The following is a 20,691-nucleotide window of genomic DNA, read 5'->3' on the forward strand; positions in this document are numbered from 1 at the left end:
ATTTAGGGAAGGCTCTATATACGGTCCAGCATTCACAGCATATCACAGGAGAATTAACTCAGGGCTGAGAAGAAACTTGGGGATCTGGGGTCAGCATCCTGGCTCGTGTACTGTGCCTGTGGATCAGGTTGAGAGAGACACCATAAGCTTTGAAGTGAGCTGACCAAGAGCCACATACTGTACAGCAGGGGTGCCCACCCTTTTTTGACTTGAGAGTAAAAAATGACCAGCTCAATAAGATCTACCCACCTGAAAATAGTTTAAATATGTACCTGAGGGGGCTTTAGAATAGCGGGGCATTACATATAGGATAAATGCACTTGGAATGGGAAATGGAGGGGGAGAAATGGAATAGGTAGGGTTTTCTTGTATTTAATTTATAATGCAACTGATGTTTGTGCACAGCAACACTGAAAACTAAATGTTGCATTGTGGAGTTGAGCTGACAGGCGCTTTTTGATGCCAATCAATCAAGTCACCTTTAATTCAAGTGGCAGATGCCAAGAATTGTCTTTTTACCTTTTATATATTTAATTGAAATATTCTTTAGGGGCATGTCATGTGATCTACTTGCACAGCCTTTGTGATCTACCTTCTGGGCACCCCTGCTGTACAGTGTACATTGTTCCCTGCTGGCACAACTCACTAGCAACAGCAAATACACCAGAATACGTATACGGCATCCTTCAAGCACATTTATGTTTGTTAATTTCACTCTCCCTCCCTCTCACGCAAGCACACACACACCTAGCCGCAATTTGCAACTCTAGATTTTTTTATAATGGGATGAAGCTAGAGTACCCTCCATTGACTCCCCACTCATCCAATTTGCGTTTGCGATCTGCTTGTATTAAACAACATTAAACTCACCAACATTGCAGCTGTAGGGCAAGCTTGAATTATCCTCTTTCAATCTACAAGCTCAACAAACACCAAATGGCAGCTAACACCCACCCACGCACATGCACATTAATGCTACAACAACCACTCAGTTTGTTATGAAGATGAATTAACTTCTCTTTCAAACTGTCACACACTTGTGACTGAGCAGTTTCCACTTCCTAACAACCCAGACTACTCCACTCAACTTCCATGAGGTGTAAAGTTACATTATAAATTGTTTTTACTACAAACCATAGCATGTGTCTGTCTGTTTGTTTGTAGCAGGTGAGGGGGGAGGGGGTAGAGGGCGTGGCTACCAGAGGGATTTTAAAGAGCACTGCTTGAAGCCTGCTGCTCAGGGAGTGTCTACCAATTCACTGGAGTGTTTACTTTCTAGGGCATTTTCATGTCAAGGTCCATTATTTATTCTGCATTCACCACCATTTGATGACATTTAGCCTCTCAGACCCAAAACTGTCCACAATTCTATGCTGTATTGATGTGGTACCACAACGTTGATCAAAATAAAAATTATTCTACATTCTCTAATTGTGTAGACTTCTTGTAATGCTAGAAGCTGTTTCAACCAATCAGATTGCTTCCTCGAAACGACCTGTTGTATAATTAAGTTTAACTGGGGACCACATGGAACCCCCTCAAAGACCATTGGTGTGGTCCCCGCACTGGTTGAAAACCACTGGTCTAGAGAAGGTGTAAGACAAAGTGGTTAAAGTGCATGTGTGTATGATCCTATGTGAATATATTACGTCTCAACGTCTCTTTTGTCTTTGTGTGTGCGTGTGTGTGTGCGTGCGTGCAGAGCTGGATGCAGAGGAGTGGTGCAAGCTGCTGTGCGTGGAGTGCCTGGGCAGCCGTCTGAACGACATCAGCCTGGGCGAGCCAGACCTGTTAGCAGCGGGGGTGCAGCGGGAGCAGAATGGTGAGTGCCCAATTAGTCCCGCTGACACAGACACACACGCTCGGGGTCAATCTCTCTCTCTCTTAGCTCGCCCGCCGGGCCGCCACCGAGCACTTATAGCGGCTATGCTGTATAGCTGTCCCCCCCGCCTGTCATGTGCAGTGGTGGACAGTACTTAGTGCATTTACTGTAATTTAGTACGTTTTTGTGTTTCTCTCTCTCTTTGTGAGGGGCTCCTATATTCAGCTATTAATGTAGATTTTCGTCTTACGTAAATATTTAATTCCCATTGACAATTAATGGAGAATTTAAGTCATATGTGGACGAGCAAATTGGCTGTTTTTGTCCTACACAAAGATTACATTCCCATTGACAATGAAGGGAGGATTTTACGTCATAGTGTCTGAGCAAATAGGCATATGTCTATTTTATGTGATGATGATGTACGATGATAAGAGCGCCCCTCACTTCACACAGGTGCGATTTGTTTACAAGCTCATGACTTTCACTCCACTACATTCTAAGAAGGGACTCTTTATAGTTTATAGGACCCAAACGTATGAAAAATATATTACGAATTAACCACTTAAGCCCTATTTCAAGTACTAGAGGTTTGGGCCGCTCTGCAGCTCTCACACCTACTAATCTACTGTATCTGTCTGTCCTGATATGCACCTATATGGAGATCACTGTATCTGTCTGTCCTTGTCCCTTTCACACATTGTGAGCTTGTAGGTTGTCTATTTTTCTTTTCATTTTCATGAAATGTTCAGATTTTTTTAATATACATATTTTCTTTTTATGTTACACATCCTAATACAGCAATTCTCTGATGTACTTCGGAATTTGTTCTTTTTTTGAATACTTTGTGCACCACTACGCTAGTGGAGGGCTCAGAGGGCCAGCTAGAGCCTAGAGGAGCCCAAAACTCCACTGTCCAATTAAGCCCAGTTAATAGGGGCCATTTTGTCGATATCTGAGTTACACTTAAACTTAAGAAAAGATTCAGGTTGGTGTCTAGGGGTCTATTTTGAGCTATTTTTAATGCTCTCCTAAAATATTGATGTCCTCACAAGTATAGTAATGTGTGTGTTTGCGCGCGCGTGTGCGCGTGTGTGTTGGAGGCTTGGAGCACAGGTCACAGGCTGTGCGGCTAGGGCTCTCTTCCAGGCCTAATGAGAAGTGCAGTGCATCACTGGCTTCCCTCATAATGAAGCTTGTCACAGAGATGGATGAGATTATAGCTCCTAAAGCCATGTGAAATGAATGTGCTTCCCCACATAATTCCACTAGCAGGAAATGGAAGTGGTAGACGGCGAAGCAGGACGCCAGGCTATCATCATAGCAGCGCCCCGTCCCTTTCCCCTCCCCGTGTCATTTGTAGACTCGCCAAGGAAATAGAAAAAAGCAACAGGCGAGGACGATGGACGGTTTAAAGAAAAGAGGGGGCGAGTAATTGAAAAGAATCTGTGGCAGAGAATGTGCCTCTCTTCCATTGTAACGTTTAGTGTGCGATTGTTTTCTTCGGCACAATAGGGTCAAAAAATAGGGTGTTGCACAAAACTATTCGCTTTCGAGACGCGTTGTGAGCTTGTAGATATGTTTTTTTTCCTTCTTTATTGTTTTTGCAACAACAAAAGAATTGCCTAATAGATTAGGACATATGGGCCACAAGATTGAATAAACTAAGCTACAAGAGGCTGTGGTATACTGTGGATTTTACACTGGCTAAGAGGCATAAGCCCATAGGAAGCCCTATCTAAATATGGCAATATGAAAATCATATACATCCTAGTTAAAACGGTAAAAAAAGGAAAAAATAACTATAATGTTTACAATTTCAATGGAAGTTGCTCAGTGGCGTTTTGAAGCACCCGGAAGACTGCCGGAAGTACCATTATAACTCAATGGCTCGAGCGAGCAGAAGTTGAGAGCGGTCTCAAATTTGAGGTCAGGGTTGATGCCAGTTACGCACATGACGTCACTGAACGTCCGTCCACCTCCATGAACTTGCTGCAGTTCTAGTTTTGGCCAGTAGGGTAGTGGCTTCATAGTTGCGGACAGCCGTTCTGGGGCTTGGTGACTGCCAGCACAAACCAGGAAGTTGCTGTGCAATTGAATGGAAGGTACCAAGTGCACTGATCGTTCAACGTTGTGGTATCTGACACGTACGTACACAGGACTAATGGGGGCGCCATATGAAAAACTAAATCTTGAACGGTAATATATCCATCGAACTCGAGGGTTGAATATTGTAAACAAGATGTCGGAGCGGTGATACTGATACGTGCGGCAGGTGTGATTTTATTGAGTATTTTTTACATTTGAACTCTGTGGGTTTGAGTCCACCATGGTGGCTTTGACGAGAATCTATACGAACAAAATTAATGATACTTGTCATTGCATGTGGCCTGGGGTCGCACCTGGTCAGCAGAGAGTGTTGGGCGGGAAGAGTAGGACTAGGACGAAGGCCCTATGTCCTCCGGTGGGGGCTCCTCACTGGGAGAAAAGGGTCTATAAAGCTCTGAAAAGATCCTGCCAGTCAGTTTTCAGCAAATGGTGTGGAGTGCGTGTCGTGGTGACGTTCTTCGGACGGCGCCGTTCCTTCCTTTGTCGCCCTGAGCGAGACGAGTGGCTCAGTGCTGCTCACGTTTCAATTAGTAATCCTCCCCAAACGTAATAATAGATCAGAGTTATTACCAATAATTAGATCGGAGTTCATTTGAACTGCTCCTAAAAATAGAGCTTCCAAGGGATGACACAGCCATCTCCTCTCATCTCCCCACTGTAGACGCATGGCTTATTTTTTAATCATTAGGCATAATTACTAATATACATTATGGAGACCCCTCTATCCTCTCTCATTCTCTCTCTCTCTCTCTCTCTCTCTGTCTCTCTGTGCTCTTTTAACCACTTGAACCCCAGCGTCACTATTCTGGAGGCAGGTTTACATGCTTTTGGTCTGGGGCCAGGACCCTGGGTGGACAAGAGGACACCAAAGGCCCGAGTCAATAATTATTGACTTTGTTAACATCGCATGAGACAAGTAATGAGTGGCGGACATATTTACCAGTCCTAGGGAGATATTTCTAATTTTGTCTGATGCAATTAACCACTTAATTAACCCTCTATTCTTTTGAAACTGTAATTCTGCTGTTGTTTCCTCCTACACTCTTCGCCAGAACGTGATGTGTTGTGAGGTTGTAGATCGGCTATTTCTGGGGAGAGCAGAAGAATCTAGAGAGAAGAGCAATAAGTTCCATTCCTTCGTGTTAATCAGTACCTTACATAACCCTGTTTAGGATGAGCAGCAGGTCGCCTCCAAAACTATTGAATTTAGATGTCTCCTGACTTTTTCATTGCTTCTTTTGTCTCCCTCGCCCGCCTTTTCGTCTAATAGGCTGTCCGTTTTATCTTTGCAATTTGTGAAATTTCATGCATATGCAAGCTGGCAGGAGTGATAATTTCCAGTTCTGAGTGCAAACACAGAAATAACTTCTGTACTGATCCATGGAGAAGTTACTTCATGGTCTGTTACTTCAAAGAATGACAGAATTCTGAAAAGCAATTTGACATTCATGACAGCACTATAATTTATCTACTATATCTGGGTATGGTAAACACTTGATCAGATCTTGAGGTAATGTCACTACTATATACTAGAGTATACTGGTATTAGACAATCCTACCCTATTACAGGTCTATTCTGTGTTAGTGTTATAGGAACACCTTTCTGTACACAGCTATATCAGCTCTTACAATCGCATTATGCAAACTTTGTGCTACCCATTTGTAATATGCCACAATCAAAACATGGAAATATATTCAGTCATTTCAGTCGTGCTTTGGAGTGACAATCTAAAAAATAATCAGCCGCAAAATGCACTCTCTCTGTCACCGACCGTGTCTCTTCTGCCTTTTGGTCCCTTTTATCATCAGCCCTGATAACACAACAACAACAACAATAATGTCTTGTCTGTGTCTGTCTGAGCGGTTTCCGAGCATTTGCTTTGTTATCATCACCCCCGGTGATAACACCAAGATGAACCGTGTGTGTGTCTTGAATGCTTCCAGAGCGCTTCAACGTGTACCTGATGCCCACCCCTAACCTGGACATCTACGGGGAGTGCACCATGCAGATCACACACGAGAACATCTACCTGTGGGACATCCACAACGCACGCGTCAAGCTGGTCATGTGGCCACTGAGCTCCCTTCGCAGATACGGACGAGACTCCACCTGGTTCACGTTTGAGTCCGGAAGGTACAGTAGGTGTGTGTGGTTGTGTGTGTTTCTGTGTGCATGCATTAAGTACATACAGTACATACAGTACATGGAGTGGTGGCAAGAGGGAAACAAAACAAATGTCAAAGGGGACGGGGACAGAAACACTTTTACAAAGCAACTTTGAAATTCCACAACATCCCAGGATATCAGGATATAGTCACACAGTCCTCGAGGCAATGAAGTATGTGGCAGGTGTCTATTTGTGAATATGCCTGTGTGTGTGTGTGTGTTACCAAGATGGCCGCAGCACCAGGAGGGGGTGTGGCGGAGGTGAGCGGGCGGGGTCGACATATGCCCTTACTGAGCTGCATTCAAGACACTTGCCTTGTGTCTGACACCTGACTTGTTTCTGAACACAGCTTTGATGGATGTGTTCTGCCCCCCTCCCCCCCATATGGTTTGGTCAAACCATATGGGCTCCCATTGGAAATGCATTGGAGCGGCCATTAAACACAGACACAAAGACAGGTGCCTTGAATGTGTGAATGCAGCCCAGTAAGGCCACATGTCAACCCCACCCGCTCACCTCCGCCCCACCCCCTCCTGGTGCTGCGGCCATCTTGGAAACTAAACACAATATAAACAATTGTAGAAGAATAGTCTCCTAATCGTACAAACATCAATACAGCATGGAATTGTGGACAAAATCTTATCCAACAATGACATTCTTATCCAACAATGACGTGACTCAAATGCCGAAAAATAAATTGGCCTTGACATGTTGAAAACCACTGGTCTAAACAATATACTACCAAAATAATAATATGTACATTGAAACTATAGAATACTAAGTACACAATTAACCTATCATCTAAATTACATGCTATCTCTCACTCTCTCTCTGGCTCAGGATGTGTGACACAGGCGAGGGTTTGTTCACGTTCCAGACAAGGGAAGGAGAGATGATCTACCAGCGGGTCCACTCTGCCACGCTGTCCATCGCCCAGCAACATGAGAGGATGCTAGAGGAGATGGAGAAGAGCTCCCAGGTACCGCACGCATGTCACCTGCTAGAGCCGTTATCCAGCCCTCTTATCCAGAGAGGACAGTGAGGCTTAAACGCCTGACTCACCACTGGCTTAGCAAAAGTCGCCCAGGAGAAGTGACTCATAATATAGGTGTGACAGCGGCCAGACGTTAAAGGTTTACATTAGGTTGGTCGTTCAGTTAAGTCTACACTCAGAGCCACGATCGGAGCGCAGACTGTCACAGAGGAGGTCCTCCGGACCGTCTTGATAGAGGTGGAAGGGATCCTGAATTCTTCACAGTACAAAATACTTCAAAATACTTTTCCAACAAAATACAAAATACCAGTATATTTGCACCCTCAAATGCTCAGATATCCCGGACGAGCCCCCAATTTTATGTTACGAAACCCTTATGTTTAGCAGAGCCTAGAGGCTAGAGTAACATAACATGATTTGAATGGGATACCAAGCGTTTAAAAAGGTGCAAATAAGAGACAAACACAGGATTCGAGGCAAAAAGTACCTTATGGTATTTTAGTGGTTTGAAATCAGGATTAATATTTACAAGGTTCACAAAAAGTTCAGATAGTTCAAAACAAAAGTATGCCACTGCCAGGGGACACGGATGTTGCCAAAATAATAAACTAAGCAGCTAAGGTGAACACAATGCTGTCTAACTGACTGACATGAAAACAAAAGCCTGACTGCCTAGCTACACTGTCCAATGAGGATAAATACAAGAGTGGCAACCATCCCTTACCTAGTGTGGTTTAACATAGAATCTGCCTACGTGTGGTCTATGTATAGAGGCCCCCATCTTACCTATCCCAAGGCAGGGCATATGCGCTAGACAACCGGTAGCAGAATAATCAGGTCTGTGGTCTACCAAACAAATTACTGCTGTTGAAGAGAGATATGCTGCAATGAGCCCAACACAGCCCTTTTATAGGGCACAGGTGTGTGTGATTGGTTGAAGGCGGAGCCAGAGAATCAGAGCCTAGCCAATGAGGGCAGCTGGAGTCACACTGGTGGTTATGGCCTTCAGACCTGCAGAGAATGCAAAGAGGGGAGAGGGAAGGAGAGACAGGGAAGGAATACAGACCCTACAGACAATCATACCTACGTGGCACGTAACAGAAGCCTTTAGGTTACGTCTCATCGGACATCTCTGACCTTGACCCTATCACCCCAAATCACCTTCTCATGGGGCGGCCTAGCAGTTCCCTACCTCCAGTGGTCTACCCGCAATCGGAGCTCCTGAGCCGTAAGCGCTGGAGGCAGAGTCAAATCCTGACGGATCACTTCTGGTCTAGGTTTGTCAGGTACTACCTGCCAAGCCTGCAACCACGGCAGAAGTGGCAGAAGTCAACGGATAACCTCGCAGTGGACACCGTCGTTATGATGGCAGACCCTCAACTGCCTCGTGCACTTTGGTCCATCGGCCGTGTCACCAAAGTGAACCCTGGCGCAGATGGAAGAGTCAGATCAGCGGAAGTGAAGATCGGAGATCGTGTCTACACTCGCCCTGTCGTCCGGCTCATCGTTCTCCCTGAACTTCCTGACGACAGCCCCTCGCCTGGCGATTCATCCCTGCCTGCTCCTTAGGGAGCACAATTGCTACTCAATTGTGGGGGCGGCTGTTACAAAGTCCAAGAGGCACGCTCCCGAAGCGCGTGCATGAGCGCGTCCCGCAGGCAGGTAGCGGGAGTGCGCCCACCTTTTCATTTAGTAATCAAACAAAGTGAAGCCGAGAGACTGTGTTTCCTCCCGTCGGAGTTTATTACTCACAGAACTCACCACGGACATTCCCGTTCCTGTTCTTTATTACCTTTAACCTGTGTGCGTCATTGAACAGTGGTGAATTGTGTTACATGTTGCTGTGATTTATTCCCGAGTGTAACGTTCTTTCTGTCACTTATTTATGACCCGGTCAGTGCATTCATGCGCTGATCTGCAACACGGACATGACGCTATTTAGGCTGTCTTCGTTTATTTCCTGATATTGCAGCCTAGTTTTACCTGTCTGGATTATTCCATAGCATTTACCTGGGTTGTGTATTGTTTACAGTTTGTTTGGAATGTATGTTTACCGTCTATATATTATTCCCCTCTTTACATGAGCGAGTGCTCTGCATCCGCGATGCAATCATTGCCAATAATTGCCAACTGCTGCTACAGTGGCCGCCTCGCGGGCGCTCTAGTTTAGTAACCTAAACATAACTATGGTTCATGTAGTGATGGCTTGGAATGAAACTCCTGTGTTTTGAACATTATTAATAACTGCTGTATGTTTAGTAATAACTGCTGTATGTTTAGTAATAACTGCTGTATGTTTAGTAAGTTATGAAGGTAACCACGGTGCTGAATGTGTATATTTTTGGTTAATTGTGTTTTATCTGATGTTAACCTGACTATTCATGTGTTAAACGCTTTAGTACAGTATACAGAGCTGATATATACCTTTCTGGGTTTATTCTGCAGAAACCACACACACGCATAGAAATACCTGTGCATCTGTATGCTGTCCATGCTACCAACTTAACTCCCATTAAAACCGTTGGACTCTGTATCTTGCCTCATCGTCCAGTGTTCTGACCGACACTCCAGAGCGAGTACAAACTGTTTCCCCAGCACCTATCCTTTCCCCTATACCTTTATTTCAAATGGTCCAAAATGATGAGAAACGAGGATAACTTTTTTCAATTCCCGCAATTTCCAATTTCCGCAATTTCCGTAATTGCCGCAATTTCCACAATTTCCAATTTCCGCAATTTCCGCAATTTTCCACAATTTTTCCGCAACACTCCGCAATTCATCCGAAATTTCCAATTTCCGCAATTTCCACAATTTCCGCAATTTCCGCTTTCCGCAATTTCCGCAATTTTCCACAATTTTTCTGCAACACTCCGCAATTCATCCGCAATTTTTCTAAAATAATCAAAAATAATCAAAAACCGATGGGCTATAACAAATAATAATATATATATATATATTTTTTTTAAGACTCCGCAATTTTACACTCCGTAATTTGCTAATGTTTCTCATCCTCCGCAACACTCAATTTTTCCGGTAAATACAACACATTGAGCAGGGCACTGCAGGGAGTTGAACCCCGTTCCGGTAAACCAGAAGTCCGACACCAGTGCCTTAGCTTTTGTGTATTCAACTATTTGGGTAACATGTGAGCTTTATCCTCTAAAATGATGAAAAACTGTGCGCTATAGTATGCCGTACGTCACCGTCGCCGCCAACACAACCAGCACCAAACTGACGATTTCTCGCAGAACAAAAAGAAAACACAAAAACGTTGCTAAATTGCTAAATTGCAATATCTTTATCTGACTTAAACTTGGATCAAACAAAATAATAATTAAATTCAAATGAACAATCAAGATTTCAAAATACATCTAGCAAAGTCTCGCAAAGTAATAGAAATAAAAAAATCTAGTAATCCATAAGGTCATAAAATAAAAAGGCAACATATTCCCTATATATGTATTATTTTTCTTTCAATACTCATACCAGGATAAGAAATACATTTCTTCACACATTTATGTGGCAGTGTCACAAATCTTTGTAACATTCTGCTATGCTTTTCAACTTGATTTCTACTCCTTGAATTGGCAGTAGCAGAGGCAGAGTATCATTGGGCAAAGGGTGTGAGATTTTTGTTTAATTTTTAAAAAAAAATGTATTTTTTGCGTTTTACCCCGTAGTTTAGTCGTTATTTAAATTATTATTATTATTTAAAATTTCTCCTGTGCGTTGTCACTGCTGCTGGCTCACCAGTCAGTGAGGAGCCTCCATCGGGAGGACGTGGAGCCTCCATCTTACTCCTCCCGCCAGACACTCCCTGACTTGGTCCCCCCACAGCACGTAGTCGGGCCCTGGCTGACTTCCCTCCCCCAAACACGGACCAATAAACAAAAGCGAATGCACCATGGTGGATTCAAACGCCCAGACTCCATGGTGGTGGGCAGCTACTTTACCACTGCGCCAGCCGAGCGCCCGTTACTAAAGCTTTTCAATGATGATGTAATGACCAAATGTAATTTCATTATCAAGTTAAGCGCAGCAGTCTCTGTCTAGTTTGAATAGGAAATGAGTAATTTGCATCTACTGCGTTGTGGAGCACGCATGTACAATCCCACCATCATTTTGAGAGAATGATGAATAAAATTAAACCCTCTTGAATCTCTCTTTAATCATGAAAAATCACTCGTCGTTTTAAACCACTTGACATTCCATCGTTGTGTGTTGTAGATGTTTGCATTTGTTGCCGTAGTGTTGGATTGGCTTAACTACAAACACACTGCCTATGTGGAGATTCAGACAGCCAGCCTGCAGCTCTGTATGCTGCTATGTGTTCTCTAGGGTGTTTTATCTGTGTAAAAAAAGCCATGGTTCTGGGTCACAGCACACGGCCTGTCGCTGTCCATCAACAGTGGTGCTGAAACATTCGCAAATCGATGCATGTAGAGTGACTTGTGCTGTCCTTGGTTTGTCCATTTCGTCACAAGTGGCAAACCGTTTTCTTTTTCTGTGTATACTTCAGACAAGTTTACTTGGCTCAATAAGTAACGATTCGTTTTATGACAGAACATCAGAATGCGCTCCGGAGAGCACTCTGTGTATGTGTGCCTCAGTGGTGTGTTAACTTGCACAAAGTACTGTTAAATTATTATTAGCACTTTACAATTGGGATCATTTATAGAAATTATGTGTGGTGTATTTATGTGCCCCTCATGAAAATCTAATGCATCTCCTATTTATTTATATTGGTGCTTACTGTAGCTCAAAGAATGTGGAACTACTGTAGTTAGACACACACACATATGGAAGAACTAAACTAAAGAAACTAACTAACTAACTAACTAAACTAACTAACGAGTTTGCTAGTACTCTACTACAGTCGCTTCCAGTGAGCACACTAATTAAACTCAATGAATGAATTAGACTCCACAGAAAGCTCTAGCACTGTGTGTTTGATTTAGGCCAGTTAGACCCTCACTGCTGCAACTGTGTCCAGCATTGCTTTTCAGAAATCAGTGAACATGTACAATATAAATCATATTTTCAAGATGTTCTGAGCGCACGCACGCACGCACGCACGCACACACACACACACACACACACACACACACACACACACACACACACACACACACACACACACACACACACACACACACACACACACACACACACACACACACACACACACACACACACACACACACACACACACACACACACACACACACACACACACACACACACACAGTGGGGAGCAGCCAGTGCTCTAGCCAAGAGTACCCAGAAAGCATGCGACGCCCCATGGTTTTAGCGTCCGTTTCTTCCGTCCTTCCATTCTCTCCCTCCTTTGCCATCATCTGTATTCTTTATTTATGTAAGCCTGCCTAGAGCTTGATGAGCCTTGACCATATGGCCATGCTCCTGGACCCCGCCATTTGGGACGTGTTCCAAACGCAGCGCTTAGCCTCGGTGCTATAAATCACAGGGATAGCTGCAGAACACTGACCACTTACACTTACATCATGGCTCTTGGGAATATCATGTTTACTATTAAGTAGATTCTGTTTACTGCACCCTCCTCCCCCATTTTCTTGTTAAATTCATTACACAAATTTGTCGACAGCAGCTAAAGTGGTGCCCTAGCTCTGAGACCACTCCTTTTAATGGTTAATTATAAAAGTATATATCGTTGCTGTCGGCTGGAAACCTTTTATTGTCCAAAAATGTTGTTTTCAGGAATTCAAATTCAAAAATAGAAAAAAATGGTAAATGGTGCATTTATATAGCTTTACATAGATTGTGCATTACATTAACACACACACATTCATACACCGATGGCGGCGGAAACCATGCAAGGCACCAAACAGCACATCAGGAGCAATTAGGGGTTCAGTGTCTTGCTCAAGGACACTTTGACACTAACTCTGGGGGAGCCCGGGGGCAGCCCGGGTTCGAACTGGCAACCTTGCGGTTACCATCCAGCCACTCTACCCCTGGGCCACCGCCGCAGCAAAGCAGGAAATCCATTAATTTAACAAAAGAAAACCCCCCAAGTATGGAGATAAGAGGTCTCTGCCTGACAGCAACGGTATTTAAAAAAGGAGTAGGGTACATTCTGATGCACTGAACGTCACTATAAAATGTCTTCCTCCTCACGCATTCTGAATTAAATTGGCACTTGAAAAAAATGAAAATGTTCTGGATATATGTAGCACGCGAGGCTCCTTTCCCCCTGCCACTTGTTTACTTCCAAAGGAGCCATCCTCCTTGCTGCGTGTGGCTTATGAGTGCCTGGGAGCGAGGAGGAAACTGTAAAAAGGTTTATTTTTTCTTCTCTCTGTCCGCTTTCAGATCCACTCCAGAGAGATGCTAACCAAGTCCATCTCGCTGCCACGCAGTGCCTACTGGCAGCACATCACGCGGCAGAACAGCGTGGGGGATCTCTACAGTTACCAAGGTGCGGACATGCAGCTACTAATTATCATATGCACACAGTATTGCTGTTCCCCCCCTCCCCCGCTGGTGTAAATTGCTGTGTGTGTGGACCATATTGGGTGCAGTGGAGGCACAGCCAGGGATGAGGGAGGGAGGGAGGGCAGGGAGGGAGAGAGAGGTTTTATTTATTTGAGAGGCCGGTGTTTTCGTTCATGTGTGTGCGGGAGAGATGCCATATCGACAATATCATTAAGCAGTGGTTTAATCCGTCACAGCGGGTACAGATGTGTGTGCTGTGTGTGTGTGTACTTGTGTTACTATGCGCGTTAGGACCAAATGTACCCACACGAGTACAGTTTGATAAATGGATATTGTGAGGACAATATTCCTGGTCCTCACAAATTAAATTGATGTTTTCATGGGCTAAAAATATATATTAGTTTACAATTAGGAAAAGATTCAGGTTGGGTTCAGGTTGGTTATTATGGTTAGAGCTATGCCGGATCTGTGTTGTGAGTTTGTAGATCTGCTATTATGATTATATTAGTGTGTGTGTGTGTGTGTGTGTGTGTGTGTGTGTGTGTGTGTGTGTGTGTGTGTGTAGACATACATACATACATACATACATACGTGCCTAAACGCAGAGCAGAGGCAGGGTGGTGATTAGTGCACTGATGAGATTATGCCGTGTCCATGGTATTAGTTGATTAGTAGACTTTATCTGGGGATTAGAGTCCTTGGCTTTCACTGATAATACAAATGAGAAGAAGCCAGGCAAAGATGAAAGACCATGTTAGGTCACAATTTTAGAAATAACGATTAAGACAGTACAAAGAAAAGGAAAATAAATGTGCAAGTCATGCATCCTCAGACCGAGTGCCGCGCTATGAGCTTGTAGATCTGCTATTTTTTTAAATCGTGAAAATGTGGCGCAAATCTTTGAATATATATTCTTTCCCACGCTTTTAACTCAAATCTTTGCTTCTGGGGGGTCCCTGTCTCCCTGGGACAATATATTTTGAGATTGGGGTCCGGGGCCAAATACATATAATTCTGGGGGTCCTTGACATGAACTGTCAGGATTTAGAAGGCATTTGTAGAATCGTCCTCAGGTCTAAATGGGTTTATGTAAATCTGCAAAGTAACTAGTAACTAGTAAGCTGCCCTCGCTCATATGAATTTAGCGTTTGCATTATCTCCTTGTTTTTTCCCCCTCCATGAATAAATTGAATGCTTCAGTGTGTTTGAGGACAAGGCGAAAAGGTCCCACTAGGCAAAGCAGAGGCACAAGGTGATTCTGGGACAGAAATCCCATTCCCTGCCGTGATGCGAGGGAGGCATGTGACCATAAAAGACACATTTGTCAGAAGAGAAGGCTCAGAGAGACGAGCTGCCATCTTGGATGTTAACATGGCCACAGGGGTTGCCTAGATTAGCCTGGGGCAGGTGTTCCCTGTGGGCTGGGGCCCGCTGGTGGTGGAAAAAAAGCATTTTGGGTTTTTTTCTGTAAAATCTTTAAATGGGAATTTTCATTGTGATACTGATGATTAGGAACGTAAAGTAATACGTTAGTTCCATTGAGCCAAAACAGAACACAATCGATTGATTGGTCATTACAAATAAATGTGCTCTGAAAATGTATGCAGCCAACCTTTTGTTTGTGCAAGGCTTAACACAAGTTTAATGATAATAAGGTATTACTATTTTCACAATGAGATGATACAATTTCCATCTCATTGTTGGGCTGTGGACAGCTGAGAAACCTAATAGAAACTAGAGCCTTTCTCTTTGGAAAGTGTGTGTGTGTGTGTGTGTGTGTGTGTGTGTGTGTTTGAAATTACCAAACCTGCCTACCGATGTCACTGGTGTCACTGGTGCCCTTCTCTAAGACGCTAGAGTGAGTAGACAAGATAGGTTTAAATACTGTAAGTGCTCCCTTTAAGCATTTAGTACAAGTTTTGTTGAGCTTACACTGCAAATTGTTGTCCTCGTCTTTCTTGGCAATTAGAGTTAAATGTTTTACTTATTTTACCACTATATCTCTCATGATAACCAATATCTCCTAATATGTGGGAAAAAATAAAATTCAGTGAAAGAGGTGATTCGAAATGGAGCATTTTGACCACGCAAGCTAGCTGTCTTGCTCCTTCGGTATAACACGGCATGCATGATGAATATCCAATCAGCACAGTCAATTTGCTGAGTCATGGTCGGGTTGCGTTCAAATACCCCGTGGGTCCCTGGAATAATTAAGGAACACTGTTGCCTGTCCTATTGAGGTTTGCCGCTATTTGTTTATTTCTTTTTCAACACTTAACTGGGGAGCTGGCAGTGAATTCGCTCCTTTATTTCAATACGCAGCACAGCCACTTTCGTTTGAACAGAAACCCCCCATAAACTTATTCGCCACATGTTTATTAGTCTCCCAAGCATCTCCCAAGCAGCAGCATTTCCTCTCACTGCTACGCTGATGACACTCAACTTCCAGGCTGATTACTGCAACGCACTACTCATCGTCATTCTGAATCCCTAACAAGAGCCTCCAGAGGCTCCAGTACATTCAAAACAGCGCTGCTAGGATCCTGATGAGAGTTGCAGTGCGAATGCGAAGATAACCATATTACACCCATCCTCCGTTCTCTCCACTGGCTCCCCATCACCTTCAAGACTGAATACAATATCTCCCTTTTCACACATCAGTGCATCTATTCTACGCCTCTATGGCAATTGCCATGCTTTTAACCCTGTAGTGTGTGCGCATCGAACACAGACTCCACCCAACAGGGAACTGCCCATAGATCCGAAGTCCCAGTGACATAATAAGGTAATATTAGGCAAGACTAGAGTACATTTCTTACATTGACAACAATGAAATGCAGTATACATGTACTCTGAATGGGAAAGTCTTTTGCTTTTAGTCAAAATAAGAAATAATCTTGCATTATAATTGTGTTTGTTAAAAAGATAACGATTTAAATAACTGATAGATATGTGGACCCATAATACGCTTTGCCATAATGAATTAATTCAATCTTGCAGCTATATAACAGACAGATGGTTTAAAATGGTTTAAAGCAAATATACAGTAGTATTTGTATTATTTTATTATTATTTTGTATTTGGTGAATGGTCAGGGCATCAATATATATGGATATATTATTGTGATATGGCATAAGTGTTCTATAAAAATATAAAGGATCGGGAAAAATTGGTATAGGCAGATCTCAAAATCAAATGATTGGAATCGGATTGGGAGCAAAAGAATGATTGGGACATCCCTAATACAAAGTCAATGTTGCTGTTTACATTTCGATATACACCCCTGGTTTACATCCATTTGTTTATTATTATCGTCCATTTGTTTGACCAGGCATATTGCGTGATGCCACATGTACTCTACCAAATTTGCTGTAAATCACACCAATAAAAATGTAAATAATATCTTCCCTGACATTTAACACTGGTTTTCTAATGTTATGCAGGTTGCACGGTTCACTGAATAGGCACTTGAAGCGAAAATGCTTCAATTACCAGCTCTAAGATTGGAATGAAAAAGCACATTGTCTTGTTTTAAATAGGCACATTTCTGAACAATTTCGTGTCATTTCACACAAGTTCTCACTTTACCTTTTTTCCATCCCACTCTCTTATTTTATCGTGCAGTTTGCATTAGCAATTCTAATGGCACGGAGCGCTGCGTTTGTTTGATCCGCTATAGTGATATGCAAGGTTTTTACAGAGGGAGCGAACCATCAAAGGCATGGGGACAAGATAAGTGTTTTGGTTGATAACACTGCCTTATCTGCAACAAGTGACAAGAAATACTGTACGTAGAGACTGAACCCCGTGAAAAATGCATACATGCCAGAAACAATTGACAACAATTAAGGCAATTTTTTTTCAGCTAGGACCCATAACCACAGCCATGAATTATTTCAGTAAAGTGAACTCAATTATTTTGGTGGCTTTGGACTGAACTTTCCTCTACCCCTGTCCTGTGCATGCAATATATAATTCTCTGGCTGGCTTGCTAGGTTTTGCATACAAAGCCAGCTGTCAGCACTCTTACATAAGCCTGGACTCGTGGTACTAGTAGCCCTTCGCTCTCCAGTTACAGGTGTTACTAGGAGGCCATCTGGGTTATCACACACAGTGAGGCAGATGTAGACAGGGGTGTGTGTGTGTGTGTGTGTGTGTGTGTGTGTGCGCGTGCGAGTGTGTGAGCGTGCGCACGTGCTTGTGTGTGTGTGTGTGTGTGTGTGTGTATCCTCCCTTTCTCAGTCTGCTCCAGTCCAGCAGCTGCCACCCCAGGCCAGATAGGATGACACGACCTTCCCTAGTAATGAAAAGGCACTGACAAATCACTGTCTGCTTCTGAAAGGGAGAGGGGAGCAAAACAGAGCAGAGAGGAGAGAAGAGAAGAGGGAGAGGCGAGGAGAAGAGAAGAGGGAGAGGAGACATGCTGCCACCATCTTTCCTGTAGTGTGTGTACAGCATGTACATTATTACAGTAGGAACATCAACGTGCATATTAGTACGTGTGTGTGTGAGGAGGGGGTATACATGAAGGAGTACGGTCCTCCTCATCCAAACACTGCTGTTTATGACCACAGAGATGATTAGATCTGCTGCGGCTCCCATGAGCCTCTGCTTCCAGACCAAATTGGCCTAGCTTGAGAAAAGGGATTGTCTTGGCAAAGATGTGCGAAGGATATGCCTGGTTGAGCACCAATCGTTTCAGCAATCTATTAACCCATTAAAGATGGAGTGCTGTGATTTCTTCTTTTTACTTTTTCTGTTTTGCTGCGACCTACAATGAAAATCAGTCAGTCCCTTCGTCACGTCTATTTGGTTGTCAGTCCGTCACGTCTTGTGACACGTCACACCACCATATATGGCCATCAGACCGTCACGCCTCGTGAGACGCTCCATATATGGCCGTCTCCATATATGAAGATCACGACACTGACTTCATCAAACCCTGGATAGCCATACATGGAGAAGAACGGATCATCACCTAATCTGCGTACAGTACATGTATCTGGAGCTGGCCAGCAACTCTACATCTGACCTCAAACCTCAAACCCTTAGATCTCCATATATGGAGCTGACCTGTTCTGACATTCCAGATGTTGATCCTTCCAACCCGTCCTTCGTCTTTGATGTCTCCCTTTTGACTGATACCTGTCCATTCAAACTCTAGTGAATAGTGCAGCCACACCTGGCAGCCGGTGAAAACTCTCGAGTTCTCAACAGGCCCGAAAATTAAGGCCTGGCCCTACCTGGACCTTAACTGGGCTGGCCCGAGGCCCCGCCCCCATACTAATTAGTACAACATTTTGCCCTACCCGGCCCGAAAACGTCAATTAAACAACAACAACAAAAGGTCCATATGGGCATTTCAGCACGACCTCGCCCTCAGTGCGCCGCTTCCTGCTCAGGGCGTCTTACTGGTATGTGTGTGTCTATGGCGTTAACATTACTCTAATAGTTATAATATTCAAATATGTCTTCCCTGTGTATTTGTGGTTTCTTCCTGAAAGCTGAAAGCCTTTGAGTCAAAAGGTTCAATTGAAAAAATGGGCCTCAGCCCTTAAAGATGGAGAGCCGTGATTTCCCCCCCCGATGTAGATGAACAACATCTATATATGAGCTGCAAGCTTGTATATCTTCTATTTTTAAGAACCACCATTCTAAATCCTAAAAAACGTTGCTAGGCTATATACTGTATGTATATATATATATATATATATATATACTGTATGTGTATGTATATATATATATATACACACACACACACACACACACACACACACACACACACACACACACACACACACACACACACACACACACACACACACACACTTTTTTTGGTTTATTTGTGAAGCAAGGACAGCAGTTGTTAATTTCAAACCACTTTCAAGTAACCTACCCGTCTCTATTTTGGGCATGTCATTATAGGCGGAAAATCAAAGATTTCCCAAAAGCATTGAACATATTCCCCAAAGCGGAGTCCATGTTGTATACTTCAGGGAGCGGTGTACAACAAAGACACAGGTGGTCACGTGTTGTCATGCTTTCCCTACAGTATATGCTGTACACACACCTCGCTGTCCTGTCTGTCTGTCGCACACAGACGCTGTACACAGACAGACAGGTTGACAGCGGTCACCAGGCACCACCGAGCTTGTGTTTTATGTTTCCTGTAGTGGGGAGTTGGCAGTGTGACACACAGTATTTACCCCACAGGGCACTTTGATGGCATCATGATTGCTGGCTCCACACCACACGACACCGAGTGCCACTGTGTGTGTGTGTGTGTGTGTGTGTGTGTGTGTGTGTGTGTGTGTGTGCGTGTGCGTGTGTGTGCGTGTGCGTGCGTGCGTCAGACAAGTCAGTCAGCTAGTACCAACTTAAAAAGGTCCAACTTCACTGTAGTAGTTAGGCTGTTACTTTTTCTTCAGAAACCTGACCCTGTGCACACACACACACACACACACACACAATACGGAAAAGCGTAGACATAATTGTATTCCTACTCTCTGTGCGTCTGCGCTGATCAGCATCAAGGACAGAGAAGTGATCACTTTGTCAATTTGAAGTTGTCCACCATTTGAAATGAAAGCATCCATGGGAAGAAACAATCTCAATTTTAATTTCTTAATCAAATTTCAATTCGCTAGCAATCCTTAGCTGAATGGATTCAACAGTTACAATAATTAAAAAAGTTGCTGACATGCAACTACATTTCTTGGCTAGTTGGAATAGTGCGGAGGCCAGATGGCCCAGAGCGGTCCAGGGTTAGGGTTGATTACAGTGTATTTCAGAGGTTTTGCACCTTCTGAAATATTGATCAGAGGCCAGGTCCTCCTTGTCGAGTGCAAGATCAGCAGCCCTGCCGGCCCTCCTATCCTCGGCTTACCTCACGCTGCACACATCTACAAACAGCCATCTAATGTATTATTGATGGTCACACAGCCACTCCTCCGTCCCACCACAAGTATCCATTACTGCTTCTTCCCTCGGTTATCTACTATGAACCGAAGAACAAATGGGATGATTAATTTGGATTACTGAGATAGACAAGCAGACAGGGAGAGCGAGAGAGAGATATATAGAGAAAGAGTCTCGGAGGTTATGTTAAGCAGATAATCCAAGTG

The 20,691-nt window shown here is 43.7% G+C and overlaps 1 protein-coding gene across 2 annotated transcripts in view; it reads left to right on the plus strand.

Moving 5' to 3' along the window:
• dok6 (docking protein 6) overlaps positions 1–20,691 on the plus strand; it is a 75,844-nt gene that overhangs the window by 50,472 nt on the left and 4,681 nt on the right. The window contains exons 4-7 of one of the 2 annotated variants that reach the window (XM_080793642.1): positions 1,703–1,822; positions 5,876–6,074; positions 6,940–7,078; positions 13,445–13,550. In XM_080793642.1, coding sequence (XP_080649768.1) covers positions 1,703–1,822; positions 5,876–6,074; positions 6,940–7,078; positions 13,445–13,550 — 564 coding nt within the window. The remainder of the gene's footprint in view (positions 1–1,702; positions 1,823–5,875; positions 6,075–6,939; positions 7,079–13,444; positions 13,551–20,691) is intronic. The other variant, XM_080793643.1, reaches the window with a different exon arrangement.

This window comes from Protomyctophum bolini, assembly GCF_963924005.1.
Source record: "Protomyctophum bolini genome assembly, chromosome: 21".
NCBI lineage: Eukaryota > Metazoa > Chordata > Actinopteri > Myctophiformes > Myctophidae > Protomyctophum > Protomyctophum bolini.